Source organism: Cylas formicarius, unplaced genomic scaffold (genome assembly GCF_029955315.1).
Source record: "Cylas formicarius isolate icCylForm1 unplaced genomic scaffold, icCylForm1.1 PGA_scaffold_10__41_contigs__length_53128322, whole genome shotgun sequence".
Lineage (NCBI taxonomy): Eukaryota > Metazoa > Arthropoda > Insecta > Coleoptera > Brentidae > Cylas > Cylas formicarius.
Genome location: NW_026844214.1, coordinates 43,594,735 through 43,617,432, shown reverse-complemented (window position 1 = coordinate 43,617,432; position 22,698 = coordinate 43,594,735). Strand labels below are relative to the sequence as shown.

At 34.5% G+C, this 22,698-nt stretch overlaps 1 protein-coding gene across 1 annotated transcript in view; it reads right to left on the bottom strand.

The window, feature by feature from the left end:
* The window catches only part of LOC132706161 (photoreceptor-specific nuclear receptor-like), a 73,113-nt gene extending 57,943 nt beyond the window's left edge, over positions 1 to 15,170 (bottom strand). Inside the window, exon 1 of the mRNA XM_060677334.1 lies at positions 15,095 to 15,170. Coding sequence (XP_060533317.1) covers positions 15,095 to 15,170 — 76 coding nt within the window. The remainder of the gene's footprint in view (positions 1 to 15,094) is intronic.
* Between the last annotated feature and the right edge of the window lie 7,528 nt (positions 15,171 to 22,698).

Sequence of the window (22,698 nt, the reverse complement as noted above, 5' to 3'; positions counted from 1 at the left end):
AAAATTATTAACTCACTCGTTTATTAAAAACTCGCTCCGCTGAGCTCCGCTCGTATCAAAAAAACTCATAAGTCAAATGTCGTTTACCGCACTTGTTGCATAATATACTATTTTTGCGCTCTCGTCATGCCTAAAAAAATTAATTATGTACCGCTCAAGTCCGAAAAGTGTAACTTTAAGAAGTCATTTTCAATACTCATGGTCGCGAGCATTTCCGGACAATTCTGGTAAGTTAGTCACGGATGGTAACTTAGCTTTTGTCAACGTCACACATGAATGTATTCGTGCTGTTTTGCAAAAATTCATCTAATAACTAATGGAAGTACAAAAATTTTAGTATGCAACACGCTGATAAACAGTCACATTTTTATTCGCGAATTTATTATCCGATGGCGGTGCTGTTGACAGTTGACAGTGACCGTTCACAGGTTATCTTTGAATATTTGACGATAGCTCCATTGTCGATTGCATTAATTAATGCCAAATATGTTATTTCAACTGGGTCGAGTACAGGAACTGATAAATTAAAGGACATTTTTGTAGTGTGCCTTCAAACTGACAAGTTTAAAAGCACTCACTATGAAATTAAGGGTCACTTTAATATTGTAAAAGGTCAGGTATAAACAAATCGCGTTACTTAAAGCTATAAAGCTGGTTCGTCGAGAAGTTGCAAATATATTGCTTGAGTTCTAAACTGTGATTGTGGTAATAAAGATCGCCATTTTTACATTGTGTTTGGATTTGAAACCGGTATCCTTTAATTTTAATTGCAAATCCAACTTTTATCTGCGTGTATTCTATTCTATTGTAGTTAAGTTGTCAGTTTTAAATTCCGATTAGAATGTAAATTAGATGCATGGTATTGGAATTCCATCGAATAATGTGCTACAAATGCCAAATTATTAAGAATTTGGTTGCAAAATACAACTGGGGAATTATTATTATTATATATCTATTTATACAATAACTGCACTTTTAATATTTTGCCTCCTTTAAAAGTGATTTCATTGTGTATTGAACCGATAACTTGATTAGTTTCAAGTGACTGATGAGTGTAATGTAACTTTAAAACTTCCATAACCGGGATTTTGCTCTAACGTTCCCACCAAAGTTCTTGTTTTTCATTTGAGAGTGATGCTTGGTACTGAACTTGAACCCCATGGGAATTTTGTTGATAAACGTGGAAATTGTTATCATACATGTTGAAATCAGTAGAATCAGTCTCATTTTTGTTCGAAGTGCGAATATAATGCGATCCTTTGTGTCGATCTTTTGTGAGTTTTTGAAGGCAAAATTGTATTGATTTTCAACAGCATAAATATGTTTGCAGAATGATCCATCTTTTCCCGCCACAGAATCACATGTCAATTGAATAAAACACTTTATCATCTTTATTCAATGAAAGATTAAAATTATGAGATTTTAAAAGCTATACCTGCATGACATGTGATATAAGAGAAACAGAATCAAGTGGTATGGAAGATTTATACTCAAAATTATCCCAGCTTAAAACCTGAGTTGTAATTAGGTGGTGTATTTTTGCGTGGTTTTCGATAAACCCCTATGTGATTTAAGTGCTGACGCGCAAGATTTTTAAACTATCTTAACAAAAATAGTCCATTTAATTTCTCCTGCGTTTTAACACATCGCATTTACAAAAAGCGTCCAAGCTCCCTTATAAGCTCGTTCCAGTCTGCGCCCGTGCCAAATCAAACTTGTGACTAAAATGATGTTAATCAAACACGTTGCCAATTTTATTATTTACATGTACATGTCAAAACTGCCAAAACTGGAACGATAAAATTTAATGGGGTTTTTGAATACGCAGAATTCAAAAATGCCAACAGCATTGTTATCAGATTTACCAACTTACCATTTTAAATGGAATTCTCCATTTATTTTTGTAGCAATGAATTGCGCATGTCGAACTGAGTACGGTCTAACAATTTCTTCAAAATTTTGTTTCGATTCATTACTGATCTACTGCACACTGTAAAAAGGACCTATATCTCAAAAAATTCCAAAGTTGGAACGAAAAATTTAATACCTGGTGGTTTTTGGAAACGCAGAATTCAAAAATGCTGACAGCAACGTTATTGTAACTGTTTACTGATAAACTTCTAAAGTTTCCTAAGTTCAAAAACCGCCAAAACTCTGAGACGTAATTTTTTTTATTAACAGTGGAAAATCCCACAAAACTGCTGTATTCAAAAACCCTTAGGTATTGAATTATGTCGTTTCAGTATTGATGGGTTTAGAAATATTTAAGTGTACCGGTTCTTTGTACTCAAAAAGCGCTGTTGCCGTAGCTCAGTAATAAATAGAAACAAAATTTATAAAATATGAGACATTACCAAATTCGACATGCGCAATTTGTTGCAACAAAAATAAATAGGGCATTCTAATTAAAGTAACAAAATTATGAAGGGTGAAGTTCTCCAAACGATATACCATTTTTACAACTTTTTGTGGTTTTGACTTCGGAATGAGTTTAAGACCCGCCTGTTGTAAAGCAGAACGGACCACAAGCCTTATTTAAGATGTTAGCCGACAAGAACTGTGCCGTGCGTTATATTAATTAATTATTATTATTAGTATTATATTAATTCCTATTAGTGTGCTTTTTAGAAATCTTCCTAAAACAATCCCAACCTAAGGTAGCTTAATTTCAAGTTGAATTTGCCATTAATTAGATTGACCTCCTATATTAAAAACACATTAGAAAGCTTAAACTGATTTGTTTTGTATTTTGAAAATTCCTACACAAAGCAGCAGTTATTGGAATGTTGGATAAGAAGTATAATGTAGACAAGCTGGCCATGGAGCGGGGATTCAAAGTTGTCCGTCTTCTACCATATATGTGGGACAGCTGAAACTGGGGGCAATAGATTTCATTCGAAATGAAGTAGAAAAAATATCTACTTCTAGTTGGAAAAAAAGTGTAGAATATATCATGGAAGAAGCAAAATGTTAACAGAAGTCGACTAGTGCCAGAATTAACTATTAATGTGGGGGCGAGTCCAGTGACCATACTGATTATTTTGATGTGCAATAACTTTTTTTTATAAATATTCTAACATTGTTTCATAGCTCAATTTACTCGTTCATTTATATTTATAATAAACATTTTATAGTAAGAATGGCTTTTTCACTGCATGGACTAATTAATAATAATCAAGGAGTGTCATCGATGAAACTATTCACAAATCCGTCCGCTTTCAGCGTTGGTATGCACGAAGTACCGAAGTACGTTTCTGGAAGGTCATTGTAGAATTGCGAATCTATTTATTGAAGGTTACAAAGGTTAGATCTTCATAAAAATTTATCAAAGTTATGTCCTATAAACGGTATATCGTTTTGAGAACTCTAACGTAAAAATGGTAAATCTGACAACATTGATTTAAACAATTAAAACAATTTTATCGTTCCAGTTTGGGATATATTTAAACGTTCCGGTACTTTTTACTAACCCGATATAACGGAAAGAAGGTGGCTTTCACCTAAAAAAATCACCGGAGATGTTAAACGGCACTTATCCCAGCATCCCCCGCCTTTCCGCCCCCGCGGTGGGGATGCAGCCACCGACCGTTCCGGCCGTAATAAATTTTTGCCGCGAAATCCCGCCAAAACGCACACCACCACCAGCGGCGCCCCGTAATTCCATTTAACGCCTCCGCCACCCTAATTACCGCCGGGGCACATCTGTAAACAGCAGGTCCCGCCTGTCACCGATTGACATATGGGTCCGTGCGGTGCTCGTCTCGTTCGCCCGTTAATCCCGCGCACACTTGATTAATACTCTTATGTCAATTTGACTGTAACTGATTTTATAAAGCCCGGGGATGGAAAAGCGACGCTGCCCCCTCCCCGTTCGTTTTCTATACGAATATGCGTTTTGTATCGAGTGAGTGCAACGGGGACCACTTGCGAGGATACGTGCGTTCGGGGGGCGAAGGGCGGGGGCGCCCGCCGTCGTTGTCTCCTCACGGACCGCGACGCGAAAAGCAACAGCTCCCGCGGGAAGATATTAATTATCCGATGGGGCGACTAGTTTTTTACGTGTCCGGCTCATTGGGTTTAGTAGCTGAACGTTTCCCAGGCAGGGTTGCGAATTTTACGGTAGGTGCTTTTACAGTGTTTTTTACCATATTGCTACGTTCAAAATAATTGATGATGGCTGCTAATTTTCTTAATCCTTTTTATAAAACTTCTTTATTCCTCCTGCGTCGGTTTTTGCTGTGTTAAACTTGCTGACGGTTCTCCAATTATCCTGTTGACTTCTTCAGAGCTTGAACATATTTAACGGTCAAATTTCGGGAACAGCTATGGGTTCTCCACTATCACCAGTCATAGAGAATATATTTATGGAAACCTTTAAGGAGAAAGCTCTCAACACCTTTCATTAAAAACCAAAATTATGGAAACGCTACCTCGATAATACTTTTGTTATTTGGCCTCATGGTCAAGAAACCCTAGTAGATTTCTTTAGACATTTAAACTCTATACACATTAGCATACGTTTTACCATTGAGTTGGAAACTAATAATAACCTTCAATTCTTAGATATCACTGGTTGGCAATGAAATCCTCCTTTAAAAAACTTTATGATAAATATAATGATTCAAACGTTTTGAATCTATCCCCGTTGGCCGATTTTTTCTATCACGTCTAGATTTTGCGATATGATTTTTTTTATATTTCAAAATTTTGTTTTTTTTTTAATTTTTTCATTCGTCGACGTTACAAAAAGTAAATATACATACAAAATGAGTTTCAGAGAGTTGTAAGAGAAAGGAGGAAAGTGCCGAAGGTGATTTTTATGGTAGTAAATACGCGCATGCGCAGTATTCATTGTGACACTACAACAGTTCAGTGAAAACTTGTCGTTTAATATTTTGATAATTTTTGCATAAAGTTCATGTTCTCTACATTGGATTTAAGTATTTGATGTGTAGTTTGAGTATTTTTTTTAAAGTAAAGCCAATAAATATAAAATATAAGTTTGAAAGTTGCTTTAAAATTAATTTTATGTGATTTTAGGTTACAAAATGCCACGGACTTGTAAAATTTCCTCAGATTGTTTTTGCTACATTTGTGGGAAATACATACTAACACCATAGCATGTCATGACCGATCTGGTTAAAACAGCTTATAAGCTATATTTTGGATTTTCTATCGATGAGCGAGATAAAAGTTGGTTGCCAAAAGTATGCTGCAATAGCTGCTCAAGAACGTTGAGAGGTTGGCTTGAAGAAAGTCACAAATCCATGCCATTTTCAATGCCAATGATTTGGAGTGAGACTCAAAATCATGAGAATGATTGTGATTTCTGCATGACATTTACACGAGGATTCTCGAAAAAAAATAGAGATAAGATTGTTTATCCGAACGTCCTATCTGCAAAGAGACCAATTCCTCGTGATAAAGACACTCCACCTCCAGTTCCACCAGTTAATGAGAACGCTGAAAATAAAAATATTTCAGGTCTACAATCTCAATCGAGTTTTCTTTTTGATAGTACATCTTCATCTTCATACACTTTAACTGGATCTTTATGTCCATCTACAGAACCTCACAAGGCGACTTAAATGATCTTGTTAGAGACTTGGGACTTTCAAAATCTAAGGCACAGTTACTCAGATCAAGGTTAAAACAGCGAAATCTATTGGCTAAAAGTACCAGAGTTTCATATTTTCGTACGAGGCAAGAAAGTTTTACAAGTTACTTCTCCAAAGAAGATGATTTGGTATATTGTAATGATGCTGCAGGGCTTCTTCAAGAACTAAATTCTTCAGAAGATTCTAGTGAATGGAGACTTTTTATTGATGCTTCGAAAATAAGCTTGAAAGCCGTTCTACTTCATAATGGTAATAAATACCCATCTATAACCATTGCACATGCTACAAGCATGAAAGAAAATTATGCAAACCTTGAGGTATTACTTGAGAAAATTAAATATTCTCAATTCCTATGGAATATTTGTGCTGATTTAAAAGTTGTCGCTCTACTGACTGGACTACAAGGAGGATACACAAAATTTTGCCGTTTTCTTTGTGAGTGGGATAGCCGCGCAAGAGACAAACATTACAAAGTAAAAACCTGGCTATCGAGAAAAAGTTTGACTCCTGGACCGTTAGTGCCATGCGAGAAAATTCTTCGGCCACCCCTTCACATAAAGTTGGGACTCATAAATAACTTTGTGAAAGCTATGAATAAAGATGGTGCAGGTTTTCAATACTTAAAAACAAAATTTTTTCGAATCAGTGACGCGAAATTGAAGGAAGGAATTTTTGTAGGTCCGCAGATACGTGAGCTCATGAAGGATAAGGTTTTTGATTCGAAGTTGAGCAAAGCAGAAAAAAGAGCTGGGGTAGCGTTTGTGGAGGTGTGTCATAATTTTCTTGGGAACGCAAAAAGTGACAACTATCAACAAATCATTCGGGAGCTACTTTCTGTTTATAAAGCTTTAGGATGCAATATGTCACTCAAGATCCATTTGTTAGACTCGCATTTAGATTTCTTTTTTGAAAATCTTGGAGCTGTATCAGATGAGCATGGTGAAAGGTTTCATCGGGATATAATGCAAATTGAAAAACGCTACAATGGAAAATGGTCAGCAGCAATGCTTGCTGATTTATGTTGGTCAATTCACCGAGAAACTCCAATGGAATCTATGAAGAGGAAGAAAACTACTAAATAATTTGAATTCTATCACTCCATAATGAAATAACTGACGATCTTTCTACTATTTTCGTTAATATAATTTAGGATTTTTTACTGTAAAACTCAAGCCGCCACATTTTTTTATTTCCTTATAATAATATATACTTTAATAATATTGTTTTTTGATGAAATAAATATTAAATTAAAAACCTACTTGTGGTACTTATTTGTATATCAGATTCCGTGTTTAGAGCATAAAATAAGATGAATTCATGCATGAAAACAAGAAGGAGAGAAAAATTTTTTTTTTGCAGACCAGTGTATTCTTATCAATAGAAAATCCGACCTAACATTGGGTCATTGTATTTACAGAAACTCTACGCACACATAAAAATCATCGGTTATCAACTCTCTTATTTACAGACCGAGTCTCTGAACCCAGAATTAAAACACACCTCTGCTCTTCTCATATACTTCACTGCAATCTTCCAATAACAATGAGGCCGAAAGCAATCCTACAGTTACCACTGTGATCCTTCCTTACATATATAACGTCAAAATCAGATTTACCACTTGTCCAAAAATCTCTCAACATCTTCGGTCCGTCAAAGACAAAATTCGATTTGAGATGCCTGAAGTTTACAGCATTCCATGCATATGCGGCAAAGAATACATTGGAGAGACAAAAAATAGGCTAGGCCCAAAGAACACGAAAGAGCCTTACGACTAAGACAAATAAACTCATCAGCTGTTGGCGAACACAATCACGAAACCGGATATAAAATTTTACTCGATAAAATTTTGGAGAGAAAATTGGAGAAATCTATAAAAAACCTAACAATCTTAACCACGACTCAATCCTTTACCTGTCACAATATGGGAATCAGTCATCCGAGACAATGTTTATATATAAGCAGGTACAGAGTAAAATGCATTGCTAGTTTCAGTCAAGCTCTGAAGAAGCCAACAGGATGATTGGCGAAACGTGACCAAGTTCGACTCAGCAAAAACCGACGCAGGAGGAATCCAGAAGTTTTGTAAAAAGTATTATAGTAGCCTGTGGAAGTTTCTTTGAAAAAATTTCTTTATCATTATCAAATTCTACCACTTAATGCTCTGAGCAATAGATATATGATCGAGGTATATGACGGGCTGAAATAATGTCAGTGCTGATTAATACATACACAATAAGATTTTTAGATTGAAAAAAGTATTGACAAATTAGTAATTTAATTCGGTGTAAATTAGAAATATGTGGTGCTACTATTTCATTGAGCACAATCCATAATATTAGAAGCACATTTTTGATCCTAGTAGCAATATAGTTAGTAATAAACGAACTTTTATTATGTGACAACGTCGAAATTAACAAACGCTAGCACTAGGGGTTGTGGAATTGAGCGGTCAATTTTTTGTGTGTCAATTGACAAAAATAATTTTAAAAATACAATAAGATTTATATTTATTTATATTGTGCGTTACGTCGGCCTTGCGTCGTTCTGAGAACTAAATGGAGTCCATATTTTTATTGGGATTCCCCTAATCGCCAAGTATCGTATTCGGGTATTCCTTGTAGAAATAATGATGGATAACACTATACAATAGCAATATTTTATTGAAGTTGACTGACTAGTCAATTAAGAAGTGGTCAATTAACCAACACTAGCTAGCACTGTGGTAGGAAACGTTCTTTTTACGTGCGTATTGTACTACGTCTCAGTTTGCTTTGTTTTTCTACGAATAGCGAGTTTTTAAAAGTGCAAAACTGTTTTAGATCAATAATATTATAATAAATAGTAAATCAATGTGAAAATGCCGCAACGGTGTGAAGTTTTTACTAAATTTGGCGGTATGTGTTCCAATACGAAGTGCCTTCAAAAAGTAATGTGACTTTTAAGTTTGATCAAAAAGTATTGTTATTTATCAAAGTTAATGTTGTCTCCTTCAAAGTAATTCCCCCCCTCCCCCCAAGATATAATACACTCGTGCTAACGTTTTTTCCAATTCTCGAAGCACTTTGGTGTCGCCTAGAGTCCTTAGATATAGTTCCAAACCTCCTTCCTTTCATGGGTTTCTTGAGTTTTGGAGTTTTGGGAACAGGAAAAAGTTACAAGGGGCCACATCCGGTGAATATAGTGGCTAAGGCATGATCGGGGTTTTGTTTTTGGTCGAAAGGTTAGATACAAGCAACGATGAGTGAGCAGGTGCATTCGTGATGCAAAATCCATGAATTGTTTTCCGCGCGTTTTGTTCTTATTGCTTCTCGCAAACGGCGAGTAAGTTCAAGGTACTACTTTCTCTTTATTGACCTTACGACCTTGTGATAAGAACTCTTGATGTTCTATGGTACGATAATCAAAGAAAACAGTAAGCAAAATATTGACATTTGATTGAACTTGACGTGCTTCCTTCGATCTTGGCAATTCTGGGTTCTTAAAATGGGATGACGGGGCATTGGTTTTGACGTCATAACCGTATACCCATGATTCCTCACCAGTTATGATCTTTTTGAGCATATCAGGATCATCATTGACGTCGTTTAAGAGCTCTTGATGCTCCTTCGACGGTGCTTTTGTTCAAAATTAAGCAGTTTCCGAACAAAACGAGGCTGATCATCGGCGTCTTCTCGGCCATCTTGGAACACCATGTACCACTTATAAACTTTTTTTTGCTCAAATTAGATTCACCATATTTCAAGTGTTTTGCAGCACTATATTCAATTTTTTACACAAAATTGTAGGCAAATTCTTTGTTTTTTCGACAGCAAGAAATATCCGAGCACACAAAACACGTGTAAAAAAAAGTAAACGCGCAAACTGGCTTAAAATGGGATCAAATGTTAGCAACATGTGTATCAACAAGAAAAAAATATCGAAGATCGAATGTAGGTAACCCGCCCAATTACAAAAGTCACCTTATTTTTGATCACACCTCGTTCGTGGGTCTGTACGATGTCCACGCGTGTATTTATAGGCGGGTGCAATTATTATCTTATGTCGTGTGCATAGTATTACTTATTTCCCTTACGTCAGGCGTGGTGTAAGTTACTAGGGTTTGCAGAAAATTTGCTAGAAAAAAGCTACCATTTGTAGCGATCACTTCGAAACTTCTGACTTCAATTTTCGATGGAACGCGTACGTATGTCATTTTAAAGAATTTGGGAAGATTGTCATTGAGCCGATCCAAGTTGTTCGTCATTAATATAAAATATACATTACCATGGGCGGCTCGGTGTAGTCCTAACCAGCATTCTTCAAAAATATGTTTATAATTAGCTTAAAGATACTTCATATGAAATTTAATTAATTATAAACTTGATATTTGTGTTTTGAATTCCCCGATAGCACTATACAAATATTTTTTTATTAATTCACAGAAATTATGTTATTTAATATTTCAAATTTTCTGTTTGTTTAATTGGCGCATTACCTTTCTGGAATGATGTCATTTTTGGTTATTTTTGTTGTTTTGGTTTTGTCTCTGATAATAAATTCGACAAAACTAACATTGATTTATTGTGACCCGTTGCAAGATGCTACGAAGATATAATCAACAATCACCGTTAATAGTTTTGAATATTTTTGTTTTTTTTTTTAATTGGAAAAACATCAAGCTAAAAACGAAATCCTTGAGCAACTTAACCATACAATAACCCTAAATATCACTGTATACGTTTGGTTTTGGGATCATTGCTAAAATATAAATAATATAAGAAATACGTTATTTGGAAATAGCGTGACGTCATTCCAGAAAGGTAATAGGGCAACTATAATACTACTATGACCATTTTAATCTCGCACTCCAAAGAATCATTGCTCCCCATAGGAACTATTTTCTCCCACCTAACATGGTTACCATAGCAACCATTCATAAATATGAATAGGACGGCAACACCCCTCACCGCGCTAGTCCTGTGCCTAAATTCGTATATTGTCATCACAACAATGGCAATTTTATGCATGACTTATGCGGTCTGTTTTAGTCGGACATTAACCTGTGATGATTGTCAAGAGCCCCAAGAGTGGCAGGTAGACGGACAGGTAGTTGACCTATCTTAGTTATTAAAATTAGAATTTTAGTTACTCTCCAGCTATTGTTTTTAAAGTTCACTCATGAAAATGTCTTGTGGTCCTGAATTTGTTGCCGAACAACGGATTAGTAAAACTGCGCTTTCTAAAAATGAGAAAATTATTATTCTCGATGAGTTCAAAAATCGTCTCCACAGAAACCCTACATTTGAAATCTCAAAAATAGTTGAAGGGTGTCCGAATATAACTGGATCTTATTTCTCCTGTGTCTGTTATAGTCAATCAAGAAAATCCGAAAAAATATCCACGTCTGATTGCTGTAAGTAACCTATAATAAATAAACAGTAGTTCCCTTCCGCCATATCACTGTGAATTAAATCCCATATGGGTGCATGTAAAATATTGTGTAGAAACCCATAATTTTTAAAATGAGGTACGATGAAACTAGTGGTAACCACTTGTTAATTATATAGTCAATTTTTTTTAAATAACATCTTGCATTTTACAATTAATTATTGTGCGTTCGTGATGTCTATTTTACGTATAACCCTTTTTAAAGAATACTCGAATACGGTACTTAGCGATTCGGGGAATCCCAATAAAAATCCACTCCTTTTAGTCCTCAGAACGACGCGACGGCGACGTATCGCAAAATGTAAATAAATATAAATTTAATCGTTTTTTTTTAATTATTTTGAACAATCGATTGGCCAACTGACACACTAAAAAAAATTGACGTATCAATTCCACAACGATAGTTGAAAAAACCCTTGAATAAAAACAGTGGATTATGACAAATGGAATAAGTGGAAGAATATTGCAAGCTGATAACATTCTAGAAAACAATGTAGACCCGTTATCATTTTTGTGGGATCCGACGACTATAGTTCATCTGATCCTAACAATGTACAACCTGTTTAATTATCCTTGTCATTGAAAATTTTCATTTTATCAATCTGAATCGAAGGGTGCTTCGAATGACATTCAATATAATCGTGTCCTTTTAAAACGGAAATTTTTGTTTTGACACGAGTACCGATATTAATTGTTATTGATAGAAGCCGCATATATTTTCTCTTCATTTTTTTTTTTTGGTTGTCATTCGAAATTAAGCAGAAATTATTTAAGCAGCGAATTATCTAGTTGTTGAAGCAATTTGTTATTTGTTTGATTTATTTATTTAAGGCGATATTTGTTATTTTTAGGTTATAATTCTGTTTTATTTTATTCATTTTTTCTTTTACTTTCTTTTCTTTATTTTCTTTTTGCTTCTTTTTATTATCTCTTTTTTTTATTTGGAATTTTCAAGTATCTCAACTAAAAATCGACATATAAAAACAAAACACTCAGATCATGATATAAGTTTCAAATATAAAAAATAACTATCGATATTATCTGCCTAAGACTTATGTATTTTAGGAATTTTGAAGGGTTTTCAGCTTGGATGACCCAGCCGATTAGAAAAAAAGAAGAAAATACTTATACGATGAAGAAAAAAAGTTGCATGTGTAGTAAGTGTTAGAAAGTATAACTCTTATATTGTCTATATTTTTAGTGGTTGTCATATAGAGTGAAAATTATCTTTGTTTTTGATCTGGTTGTTTATTAAAACTCATGTAGGGCCCACTGATGAACGAAGGACCAAGAGATTATCTCAAGCCGAACAAACGACAGTTCTTTAAAAATTAACTATAGCAGTTTGCGGAGTCCAGGCCTCAGGTTGTGATGCTGCAATTGTTACAATTAAGTAGACTTTTAGGTTTGCATACAGATTATTTTAAATGAATAACGCAGAACATAGAAACGGTGAAGAAATTTCTTAAAAAAAAGAAAATTAAAAAGCAAACCTATTATCTAAATAAGAAGTAGAATTTGTTATTATAATTTTTAGGGTTTTAAACATAAGATGTAGATATCCTTAATATGTATCGCGAATCACGCACATTGTCACCATTTCTTTGAAATCCTATAAATACAATTTATAATAAATTAAATTTATTCGTGAAAAATAATTAAGTTCTCCAAATTAATATGCCAAGAAAGAACCTAAACAGCCCTGTGCGAATGCCCTTAATCACGTATTTATCCGATTAAAGTTAAATTTGGCGCCATGGTCAGGACTAACCACCTCATTCTCATAGGTCGGAACCGTTAGAAAATTAACGTCAATCGAGTAACAATTTTCACGTTACGATCTAGACCTTCAAGACATAATGTAGTTTAATTTCAAGAAATATTAAGTTATAGAGCAAACGCTTGTATTATTCAAAAAATACATATAGAGTAAACAATACGGTATTAAAAATTAACCGCTATTGGCTTCTTTATTTAAGCAACACTTTTACCGACTTTTCTATTGTTTTTTTTTACTGTTACTAAAGTCACACATTTCTCAGGTTATCGATAAGCGCTAAGAAAAAAAGAACCAAATTACTGACGTAATAAGTAACATTTTTGCGAAAATTAAATCAAAATAACAATAAATAAGCTGGAATTATTGCTGTTTAATTTTTTATTTCGAATCCACAGCGAAATACTACAAGAGCTTATTTGATAAGTTTGACACCCTGGTATATAAAAGTGAAAATGCACATAAGCACTAATGCCTTAAACTCACCCCTAAGTAAATCTCCAATTTTGCTTAGCTTAGTTTCATATAACCGACTAAATATCCATTTGCAAATTCCATGACGCTTCCAAAGTTTTTCCTGATTTCAAATTCTAATGTTCGATTACACCTAGAACATTCTTCTTTGTGTCCATTTGACAACAGTATTTCTTAGAAAAAGCCGGCTATAAACCCAAACCAAAAATATATTTTCAAACAAAATATTTGAAGTATCAAGTTAATTAACAGAAAATATGAACTAAATAAAAAATAGAAGGAACGAGAATGATTACAATCAATATTATTCTTTACTATAGTAATGATTGAAGTTTATTTAGGTGAAAAGACAAGGAGGAATTTACTTTATCTTGAAATTTACGAAGAATTGAGGATTTTTAGAGAAAACAAAGCAATTTTTTTTTAAGTTAAATTATTCAACATATTTTCAATATAAAATGCTCAATTTGATAATTATTTATTATTAGTTATTAAGATGTTTATATGGTATTGCTAGCAAATTTACATGTTATACTGAAACGAATCTTATTGTATTAGTAAAAATCAAGACACTATTATTAATATTAGAGTTATTGTTATTATATCGCCAGGCTGTCTGTGTTCTCCAGTTCGACTCTAAAATTCATGACTTGGGTGCCCTATGGTATACAATAAAAAAAGTACAGGATATTTTATTTTTTTAAAATATAACGTATATCTATTTCAAAAATTAAACTGAAAAGCAGGTATCTAAATGTTTTATTCAATACCAAAACTCAATAAAATAAAAATATACACAAATAATTATTTTTTTATTAAGAAATTCATGTTCAATTCATGACGTCAATAAACAAATCTGTGTATTTTTAAATAAATCTAGTATATCAAGAAACATTAAGTGATTGGTCACCCAAAGAGTTTCTCAGGTAAGTTTTAACTAATTTTAATAAAGAAAATGATCTTTCTCCGGTAGTGAAACTCACAGAAATTGTGAGAATTATTTGAACGGCTGTGTAAATATTACGAGACGTTGTTATTAAATTATTGGAATGAATGTATTCGAACAAATCAACAACAAACTATAATTTTCTAACCTTTTTTGTATTTCGTTATTAATATCTTATTAGTATCTATAATAACAAAATATTTATTTACTTTGAAATAATTTAACCCATCGAATTTTGTGCCGGAAGTACCATTATCATTATTAATCTTCTTCAATTTAGATCGTTTTGGATCTTGTTGAAATTCACCAAACTCTGAGGCATTTTTACTCCTTTCGTAATAATAATCAAAATCATCTCTTTACCGGTTTATGTAATCAATTAAACTTTTATAAGTATTATTTGGTTCATTTTACCACAGAATGGCATTCCAGAAAAATGTTCAAAGGGCTATTTCTTTGTGCAAGCTTAGAGCTTTTAATTTAACTGTTAAATTTTGCGCATTAAACTTAAAACTTTTTTAGAATAATGATTTCCTACACGTGTCGGCCCTAGCAGACCAACGAATGTCTTTTTAGTACTATATAATTATTTTTTTCAGGATTTAATAATTTTTTTCGCCTCTTATGCCACCTTATCAAGGATTAAAAAAATCACTTAGTAAAATGACCGCTGTTGCCTCTTATCAAGTCATTGCTTGATATTTCAAATTTTGAATAATGACTAGCTTTGATTTAGATTAGGTAGGACCCTGACATATACTTGAAAAAGAAGCAACAAAAAAAAACAGTTTTTTGCGTACACTGAAGTTGCTCTTTTTGATACCGAAACAAACGTGTGCAAAATCAACGTACCGGTCGGATGAATGTGATTATCTGGCGAACACGGTTGGTGGATCGGCAGAAGCGACGACTGGGTCACCTTATCCATGATCCTCGACCACTGTCACAACAATATACCGACAACACCAGTGCAAGAAGCACCACTGTACGTTTCGCGACGACGACGTCACCGCCTGATCGAAAATTAATTTAATTCCTAGATCGCCGTCTCGACGCAAATAAATCAAACGGGCGACGATGGTGGAGGAGGGAGGGGGGAAGATGGGGTGTGCTGGTGGGGCGGGTGATGTTGATGGGCGCGCTCGTCGCACAGAAATAATCGCGGGGAGATTTTGGACCGGGACGCTGTAACAGACGGCGGGACATCAGAAGGGGCGGGATCAGATCTCGCTGCCCTGTGTTTAACTTCTGTTGTGGCGTGCGCGTTTCCCCCCTCCCCCTAAAGGTCCTGGTTTGCTTTCTCGTGCGGCGCGGTTCGCTCGGTTCTTTTCCCCCCAACAGCCCTTCTGCCTCGACGCCGGGCGACGACGTCGTTTATATATTTTTTTGAACGAACTTAGATTTTTATTTATGGAAACGATGACGTCATATTCGAAGGAATATATTATTGAGAGGCACCTTCTAAAAATTCCCTCTGTATTTTCACCGATGTGTTTTGGTTAGTTTGACAATTTGCAGATATTAAAGTTTTTATAAAGATTTTTACCTAACCTCTAATCATCTGTTTGGCACATATAATATAGATTTTGTTCGACTTTTTTTCTTAATTCTTGCAAATTTTCTTTTGTTCAGGATTCGTTTCATTAAACGTTCTGCATGTTCTTGCAATAATGTAAAACTAACCAAAACAACATTAGAATTCTGGTTTTCTTCCATTTTCACAATCAATGATGAGTAAATTGTTATAGAACTGTCAAACGGAAAATGAATTATTTAACATAAGAAGGACATTTCATGGCCAAAATAGATGAATTATGCAAAGTAATCTAGTTTGCAGAGAAACTTGCTTTTATTTCAAAAACCAAACAAATTAGGTATGGGTACGTGATACATTATTCGAAGGAAATTTTATTTACCGTTAAATTATATGATAATATACGGTGTTCTATTTAAAAAAAAATGAATTTTTACTATTTTTGTATGTATTTGGAAAATCATTAGTTTTGACTAACCCTGTATAATATAGAATTAATTTCAACATTAAGGAATTCTGTTTGATTCTTCCCTAAGATTGAAGCTATGTTTTGATCGGAAAAATGAAGAAAATAATTATTTTCTCAAAAACCGCTGAACACAGGAACGTATTATTTAATCAATAATATACATGGCGTCCCATTTAAAATTTCAATGTTGATGCTACTTTTTCGAAGAAGCGGCAACGTCACACCGTTAAAAATAGATCGATAGAGCATCGGCGCTTACGGAACTAACCAGATTTTCAGAACAATTCAATGTACTGTTCACTAACTAACAAAATGTTTCTGCATCAAATAGTGTCATCTGCTCAGAAACAGATTCTTCTTTAGTGCGGTACCTCATCTTCAATAGGTATTTTGAATCTGATAATTAGCTTCGAGCATATAGGCCACCCCGCAAATAGAACTTGTCAATAGATTCTAAGATTTTTACGCACATTTTACATTTTTGCAATTATCGGTATTAATTTTTAAAAACTAGCACAATTGTCACGAATATTCACGAGAATTAATTAATATCAAAGGTAATTGAGCAATTCTATTTTAAATGAATTTTTCCAAAAAAAAAAAACATGGCTCTATATAACTGAAACTTTTGCAGCTGATGATTGGCGAAACGATTTGTGAGCAACCGACGCAATAACTTTCTTTGAAAGATAAAACCGCCAAAATATGACATTCTCTAAATCCTTTTTTACGTTTTCGATGAAAATCCTTAAGGTCCATAAAAAAACCAGTCAGCGAACGCCAGATCGTTCTCAGACCACCGTCAACATCAAATCGAGGCCAAAAACATCGTCTATATCGCCAGACGCGACTCCCTACATCTTCGCGTTCCCCCGCCGCCGACCCAAACCACGGGTGGTGGGGGGTCGGAGAGAATGGTTCCTTTTGGGCGGAGCGCGGGCGCCGTGAAAGAGCACGACAAGCCAATGGGATTAGCTCGTAGCGGCCAATGACGGCCATGCTCCGGCATCCACCACTTCACAAGTCAACGCTCGTTATTCGCGAGGCGCAGGACAGCCGCCGCCGCTGCCGCCGCCGTCATCGGCCGGTGACACTGTATTCCGGGAGCGGAGAGAGGTTTCCCTATCGACCGGACCGTTTTTTATTTTTTTTTTCTAGCGCAGCGTGGGGGATAAAATTTTGTTTGACTGAAAACGTTTCAATAAAACATTTTTTAGGATAATCATAGTGTGTTTAAATTTGACCTATAAACACGAGGTCAGGCTGACCAACCATACAGGATTGGCTGGTACAGGTTCAGATTATTCCGACAACGTAATGGAAAATCTACTCGTCCTGGATTGTCCTGGATTTTACAATATCCCTTAAGTCATACTTTTTGTCAATACCGAAATGCCCCATAATAATTAAAAACTTTTTCAACAATCCAGAAACAGAATGCTGGCTCTTTGTGTCTAACTTTTCCATAAAACAAGTAGTAGTAGAATGTCTAAAAATTTATAGAGGCTCAAGTGCAAAAAGAATAGTGCTTCATTCCTCTCATTTTAAAAAATATTATCCAGACCAACTATAGTTCAGTTTTACTTGACAGGCGAGGAATACCTCTCACAATGGGAAACTCCATCTTCTCCAATGTTGGATACATTTATATGGGTATTACTATATAACCCACCACGTTACTCAGAAATTCAACTCGCAATAACAACTATTTTATTCTATAATGAAACATTAATTAATGAAGATGAACTACTTGACGAAATATCTTTAATAAACGAATTTGTAACCAATGAAATGTTGGAATGTTTGTGTCCGATTGTTTGAAGTTTTTGATAATTGTACAAAAAAGCAACTGCGTTTTCGGCTACGTACGGTGGAGCCGAACGTATTTCCGAACTTCAAGGCAAAAGATCGCTAAGAGGTTCCCTCTAAAAAACCCGTCCGTTGCACATTTTTATATACTTGGTTTGTTTTGACCGTCAACTATTTTACTAGTTTATTCGAATATGTCAAAATTAAGAAAGACACAATGATTTGTTTTCACAAGAGGTTCGAGCCAAAATATTTTTTTAAATTGAAAAGCGTCTGCATATTCCATGTAAAACGTTAAATTAGTTTCTGTTTCTGCAATATTGTAGTTTTATTTTTGTTTTAATTATTGTTTTTTGTAAATAGCTTCCTTTCCTTTTTTGTGATTATTTTTGGTGTACAATTAAAAAATAATAATAAAAATGCTACAACGTACTACGATTTCCGATTATTTTATTGTCTGAAATATCGATTAACAATTTCTGACCCTAAAACCGCAGATGCATAAATAATCCTGCCAACTTTCTCATTATGCATCTAAATCGATTTTAAAAGCACCAATGCATCTTTCCGCAGTCACAAGTCATGACCCAGGGTTGGAATGCATATCCTGAATCGCCTAACAACCAATATATTCCTTTGAGCTCGAATGAAGGAAACAAATATAATTAAAATATACCTCGAAATACATAGGTTGGCATAAAAATAAAGTAAGTAATTCTTAAATCCCTATTACTGTTTTTCGTGTGTGGGAGCAATTCGTTAAATAAATTGAGAACTAGCTCCTTATTTGCAGATTAGATGGATAATTTCTATCTCTCTCTATCGCTCAGCTCCGCCTTGTTGAAACCACATTTGTTAATTCTCAATGTTATCAAGTTCTTTAAGAAATTGAGGTAAATCATTCTGTTACAAGTTAAAATATCTAGGGCCGTTAAAGTGGTTCGCAAAAAAAAATGCTGAAAAAATTATTTTTCTTCATTGTCTGCGTTGCGGTCTGCAACTTTCCGTTTTTCATATTAAATACTATTGTAGGAATCTGTATTCTTAGGTACAATTGGTATTATCAACAATGCCAGAATCGTTTCATGTTACAACAGCGATATTATATTTTGCCAAAATCACAAGGCAATTGATATCCATTTTGTGAAAAACAAATTGCTTATGGAAAAATCCAGACAAGCAAAGTTAAAAGAAGAAAATACGAACACGGGATTTATCTCAAGAAACCATAGGGGAAGAGAAAACTGGAGGAGGCCTAGTGGAACATGTAGTGTCAGTTCTAGCCAAAGTAGCGGCGAATACATTGAGAGACATAATGCAACTTCAAGCACAGGGTATAGCAGTGGGGAAAACTTTCCATTTCGGTGCCATTTATGCAATAACCGTGGTGGAAGAGGAGGTTTTAGAAGAGGATGCTCTAATCAGAGGAATACCGCTAATAATACAAAGGAAACTACTGAAGTGGAAGAAGAACACATTTCATTTTTGACCACAGAAATTTCATGATCCGTATCGAATCAAAACACCATAAGTTTTGTGCTTGACGGTGGGGCAACAAATCATTTAATCAGAGGAAATTTATCCAAGTTTTTAGGAGACTGCAAGGAAATTAAGCATAAGATTAGTGTGGTAAAACAGGGACAGACAATAAAAGCAACAAAACAGGGAAATCCAGTAGTAGAAACAGAGTTCGGAAGGGAAATTACAATTAAGAATGTGTGGGTTTGTTAAAATTTACTTTACAATTTATTGTCAGTGAGGAAACTAGAAGAAAGTGGACTGGAAGTGAATTTTAGAAAAGGAAAAGTAAGCATAGTAAAAAACAAAGCATGTGTGATAGAGGGAAAATTATTTTGTTAACTTCTATTTAAGAATATGTATAAGACACTGAAAAATGAGGCATTCCTCAAAGTTCCCATCTCCAAGTTTATGCGAAGTGTGTATAAAAGCAAAACAACATAAATAAGAAGACCTTCACCAAGAAAGAAAAGCAAAAAGAATTTTGGAAACAGTGTCAACGGATTTTTGTGGGTCAATAGAACCAACCACTCATGATGGTAAGTCATATTTCATGACATTCACTGATCACTTTTCACATTTTTGTGTTACCTATTTGTTTAGCAACAACAGCGAAGCTTTGGAAAAGTTTAAAAGTTATGTGGCAATGGTAGAATCGGTGCAAAAATTGAAAAACTGAGGTGCAATAACGAGGGAGAGTATGTTTCAAGAGATTTCAAATTATTTTGTGATCAGAAAGGAATCAAAATTCAATGTACAGTAGCATATAATCCAGAACATAACGGAACTGCTGAACGATTTAACCGTACCATTATGGAAAAGGCGAGATGCTTAATTTTCGATGCAAAACTAGGAAAAGAAATGTGGTGAGAAGCTGTCAGAACAAGTGCGTATTTGATAAATCGAGTAGAAACAAGAGCACTAGAAAAATCATAATATCCCAAATATGAAGCATAGAAAAACTTAATATGAAAAAAATAAAATAGTTTGGAAGTAACGTATACAACTTAATACGACAAAATCAGAGAAAATGATTATGGTTGGATATGCAGATAATTTATATCGATTGTGGTACGAGAAGGAACGCAAGGTTGTACATGGAAGGAATATCATTTTTGATGAACAGAGCAAGGAATTAGAAAACCAAATAATTCAAATTATATGTGAGAGCGACGATGAAAAATTCGAAAATGACAAGAAATTACCCGAAAAAGAACAAGCAATGGAAGAGAGTTCAAGAAAAAAAAAGCACAAAAAAAATAAATACACCAAAGTACTTACAAAACTATGAAGTAGAAGGTGATATGAATTTCTTTGCAGCACTCTCAACGGGAAATTTATTTGCAGATGTGCCAAAATCAGATTCGGAAACCGTTGTGCAAGGTTGTGAATGGAAAAATTGCCATAAAAGAAGAATTAAATGCGTTAAAAGAAAATGAAACGTGGAAGTTAATTTGCCAAGAGGGGCAGAAATTATTGACTCAAAGTGGGTGTTTAGTGAAAAGGTTGCGGAAGGACAAGTGAAAAAAAAGCTAGACTAATGGCAAGAGATTTTAAACAAAATGTGACGTGTATGCACCTGTAGCAAAAATGTCAAGTATAAGGTTGCTTTTGTCTTTGTATGCTGGAAGACCTTGTTTTTATGTATCCTTGAGAGGGACTTGGTGTCAAAAATGTAAATCTAATTTGTAAATTACTGAAAGGACTTTATGGTCTACGACAAGGACCAAGATGTTGGAGTTCACTTTTTAATAATATCTTGTTCAATTTGGGTTTTCAGCGATCTAAAAAGGATCTATGCTTGGATTTCACTGATACAACATATCTCTTAATACATGTAGATGACATTATTCTGTTTGCTAAATATCAGGAGAATTTAAAGTTTATAAAGAGTTCTTTGTTACAGAAATTTGAAATAACAGAAATTAAAAGTAAGATCGTAAAATTTCTGGGTTTAAAAATTTCAAAATTCGGTGACGTAGTTTACATAAATCAAAGTAATCTAATTAAAAAGATATTGGAAAATTTTGATATGTTAAACTGTAAACTCTTTGATTTACTCATGCAAGTAAAATTTCAAATTGACTGTAATGATAAATTATCTACATGTGTCAAAAATTTACCTTACAGGGAAATGATTGGTTTATTAATGTACATAATGCTGGACACACCACTAGACTTGAGCTAAGGTATCTGAGCATCACACAAAATGTTGGTTTAAAATTTATTAAAAGTATAAATCAAAAATATTATTGCTTTTTACAAAACTTCTGGATTCCTCCTAAGTCGGCTTTCTTCTCAAAGGGTTCCATATATAACCTAGCTGTTAGGGACAAATCTCACGTTCCGGCAACGTCGCATACAACCGACACCGCAGCATCACAGCTGAGATGAACTGTCTAATTGTGTGTTCTGTGTTCGACCCGGGTCCATGCCCATATATGGTCAAGAATAAAATCTCGCAATGTCAACACGTGTGTGTTTGATTTCTACTCAAAAAATCACAAGAAATTAAGCTACGAATTTAGAGTTGTAACATTAAACGACTCAACATTTCGATTACGGATATCAATCAGTGAAGCAAGAAATTCATCAAAAACAATCAAGAAGCGAAGCCAACAAACAGGCGATTCCGAAGATCTCGTATGCACATCCGAGGGGATACAAAGCTTAATCCATTCAGGTTAGTGCGTTCCTTCAAGGTGTTCCTACCAATCCAAACGTTTTAGTCGATTACCATTGAGCAAGCATGTCGAATGAAAGTCAAACAAATCTTCAAACATTGAAAAACAAACGTCGAAACATCAAATCGCAGTTAACAAGATTCAATACATTTTTCGAAAGGATAAAAATCCAGGTACCTCCAGATTTAGTTGAATTTGAAGTTCGCTTTACAGACATTCAAGGCATTCTGGATAATTTTTGTCAAATTCAAACCCAAATTGAAAATTGTGACCATGAAACAGGTTTTGAAGTACATAATCAGGAAAGAGCAAATTTCGAGGACTCTTATTATAGTATAATAAGTCAGGCTAAGGCATTTTTATCAAGTAAACAGCAAGTTAACTATCCAGAGATGGAAGATCTCTCAGGGGGGGTACACAGTAACAATGCACCAAATTCTCA